Source organism: Seriola lalandi, unplaced genomic scaffold (assembly GCF_002814215.2).
Source record: "Seriola lalandi dorsalis isolate HSWRI2012SDOR001 ecotype SW California unplaced genomic scaffold, Sedor1 jcf7180002053648, whole genome shotgun sequence".
NCBI classification, from domain to species: Eukaryota; Metazoa; Chordata; class Actinopteri; order Carangiformes; family Carangidae; genus Seriola; species Seriola lalandi.
Genome location: NW_019524201.1, coordinates 4,568 through 6,814, shown reverse-complemented (window position 1 = coordinate 6,814; position 2,247 = coordinate 4,568). Strand labels below are relative to the sequence as shown.

The window sequence follows — 2,247 nt, the reverse complement described above, 5'->3', positions numbered from 1 at the left end:
GTAGACATGTCCTCACAGTGTAGACATGACCTCACAGTGTAGACCTGTCCTCACAGTGTAGACATGTCCTCACAGTGTAGACATGTCCTCACAGTGTAGACATGTCCTCACAGTGTAGACATGACCTCACAGTGTAGACATGTATACTAACAGTTTTTGGTGTTGTGGTGCTAAGCTAGGCTAACCTGGACTCACCTCTGCACTGGACACTCAGAGATGATGAGTTCGTTTAAGGTGCAGTTCCACAGACGGTCACCAGGGGTCAGAATATCCCAGAACATTGACTTCCATGTAAAAACATTCCAACTTTTCAAAGCAACATGTGTTTGTCTGTCTCCAGTCTTCTGCCGGGTCTACACTCCGGATCATTCCTACGTCACCATCAGGAGTCGCCTGTCCTGTCGGGTCGGAGAGATTCTGGCTCTGGTCCGAGAGAAGCTCCAGTACAGTGAAGACCAACCAGTTCTGCCTGGGAACCTCATACTGGTGGCCGTCACATCGGCCGGAGGTCAGGACACAGAGCCGTTAACGTGACCTTAATCCGTCTGTGGACATGTTGTCCTGATGTGTTTGATTGGATTTGATCTGTTTTTATATTTAAATTGTGATTTTGAAAAAGTTCCACTTGAAAGTTAAGTTATAAGATGAGTTATATTAGGATATGTTTTTAACTCTGTATAGACACACACAGAGTTTTAATGAAAATAACAATTTAAATCAAAATATTGGTCAAAAAACTTAAACAGATGCAGCATGTCCCTCAAAGTGTTCAGCCATGTTTCTAAATGCATCTGATCATATCTTTGTACAGTGTGTGTTTTAATTGGCTGTTGATAGAGACCTGAAATCTCCATGTTTGCCTGTTGTCTGGATGAAGTCGGTTTAATCTCCAACTCTACAACATTGACTGCATCAGTACAAAAACATGAACGCTGTTGTTTTTATTCACTGTCGATACAACAGCTTCCTCAGGCTTTTAATGTGAAACACCTGCAGGAAGTGATGTATTTCCTCGACGTTAGAGCAACAGTGAGGGCAAAGCAGAAGCAAAACAAATGATAACGAATTTTTATATATTGAATTGTACATTGTTTTTTATTAACGTCTCACATTTGAACGTAACATTTATTTAATGAATCATTGATAAATGTTTCCGCGTGTTCAGAGAAAGCCGTGTTTCGTCCCAGCGATGAAGCCGTGTTCACCACACTGGGAGTCAACACTCACCTGTTCACCTGTGAACCCTCCGAACTGGACTCACTGGTGAGGAACTGATTGATCCATTGGTTTATCGATTGATTGATTGATTGATTGATTGATTGATTGACCATAGAGCAGATACAGCCAAGAAAATAAAATGTTTTCCTTTTGAATTAAATAATGGAATGAGAGGATCATTTATCAATATAAACATCAGGATACTTTCACTGACTTCACGTTTTCATAAAAGAACAAAACAGAAACTGAATTTATTGACATTAAGACGATACAATAATGTTGTTTGTGAAAAGGTGCAATGTTATATGATGAAGTTACAGTGGAACAGATGTAAGTGAGGTGTTTGTTGTTGAAGGGGGCGGGGTGCACTGAGTCGCCCCCTGGAGGCCTGGAGGGTGATGACGGCCTGACAGGAAGCAGCCTGGTGTTTCTCTCCGTGTTGTGTTATTAACATATTATAACAGAGACAAACCGTGTGTGTTATAATCTGATGATGGCGTTCCCCCAGCTTCCTCTTCCTGAGGAGATCCACTGGACGCCAGGGGACAGCAAACTGCACGACATGTCCGCAGAGGAAGTGGCCAATCAGCTGGTGGTGTTTGACTGGGAGCTCTTCAGCTGCGTCCACGAGGTCAGTCAGACGGTTGTTCTTTAAAGTGATGACACATCAAACACAAAACGCCGCCGACAGTCAAGAGTGGCAGCCATTTTGTTTTCTGGATATAAATGATAAATTTATATATTAAACAGAGAGTGGAAAGAAGGAAGTGTTGCTGCAGCTGCTGCTCAAACACGAACAGATTCACAGAGTTGACGGCGTTTTGTCCTCTTCTTCTTCGTTGGTGTCTCCTGCAGGTGGAGTTTGTGTGTTACGTGTTTCACGGAGAGCAGTCGCGCTGGCGCCCCCTGAACCTGGAGCTGGTACTGCAGCGCTGCAGCGAGGTGCAGCACTGGGTCGCCACGGAGATCCTGCAGTGTCAGTCGCTGCCGAAGAGGATCCAGCTGCTCCGCAAGTTCATCAAGATCGCA

The 2,247-nt window shown here is 44.0% G+C and overlaps 1 protein-coding gene across 1 annotated transcript in view; it reads left to right on the top strand.

Moving 5' to 3' along the window:
- Positions 1 to 216: 216 nt before the first annotated feature.
- rapgefl1 (Rap guanine nucleotide exchange factor (GEF)-like 1) overlaps positions 217 to 2,247 on the top strand; it is a gene marked incomplete at its 3' end in the record, with an annotated part of 4,373 nt that continues 2,342 nt past the window's right edge. Inside the window, exons 1-4 of the mRNA XM_023401396.2 lie at positions 217 to 508; positions 1,166 to 1,263; positions 1,727 to 1,849; positions 2,074 to 2,247. The exon at positions 2,074 to 2,247 is cut by the window's right edge and continues 5 nt beyond it. Coding sequence (XP_023257164.2) covers positions 217 to 508; positions 1,166 to 1,263; positions 1,727 to 1,849; positions 2,074 to 2,247 — 687 coding nt within the window. The remainder of the gene's footprint in view (positions 509 to 1,165; positions 1,264 to 1,726; positions 1,850 to 2,073) is intronic.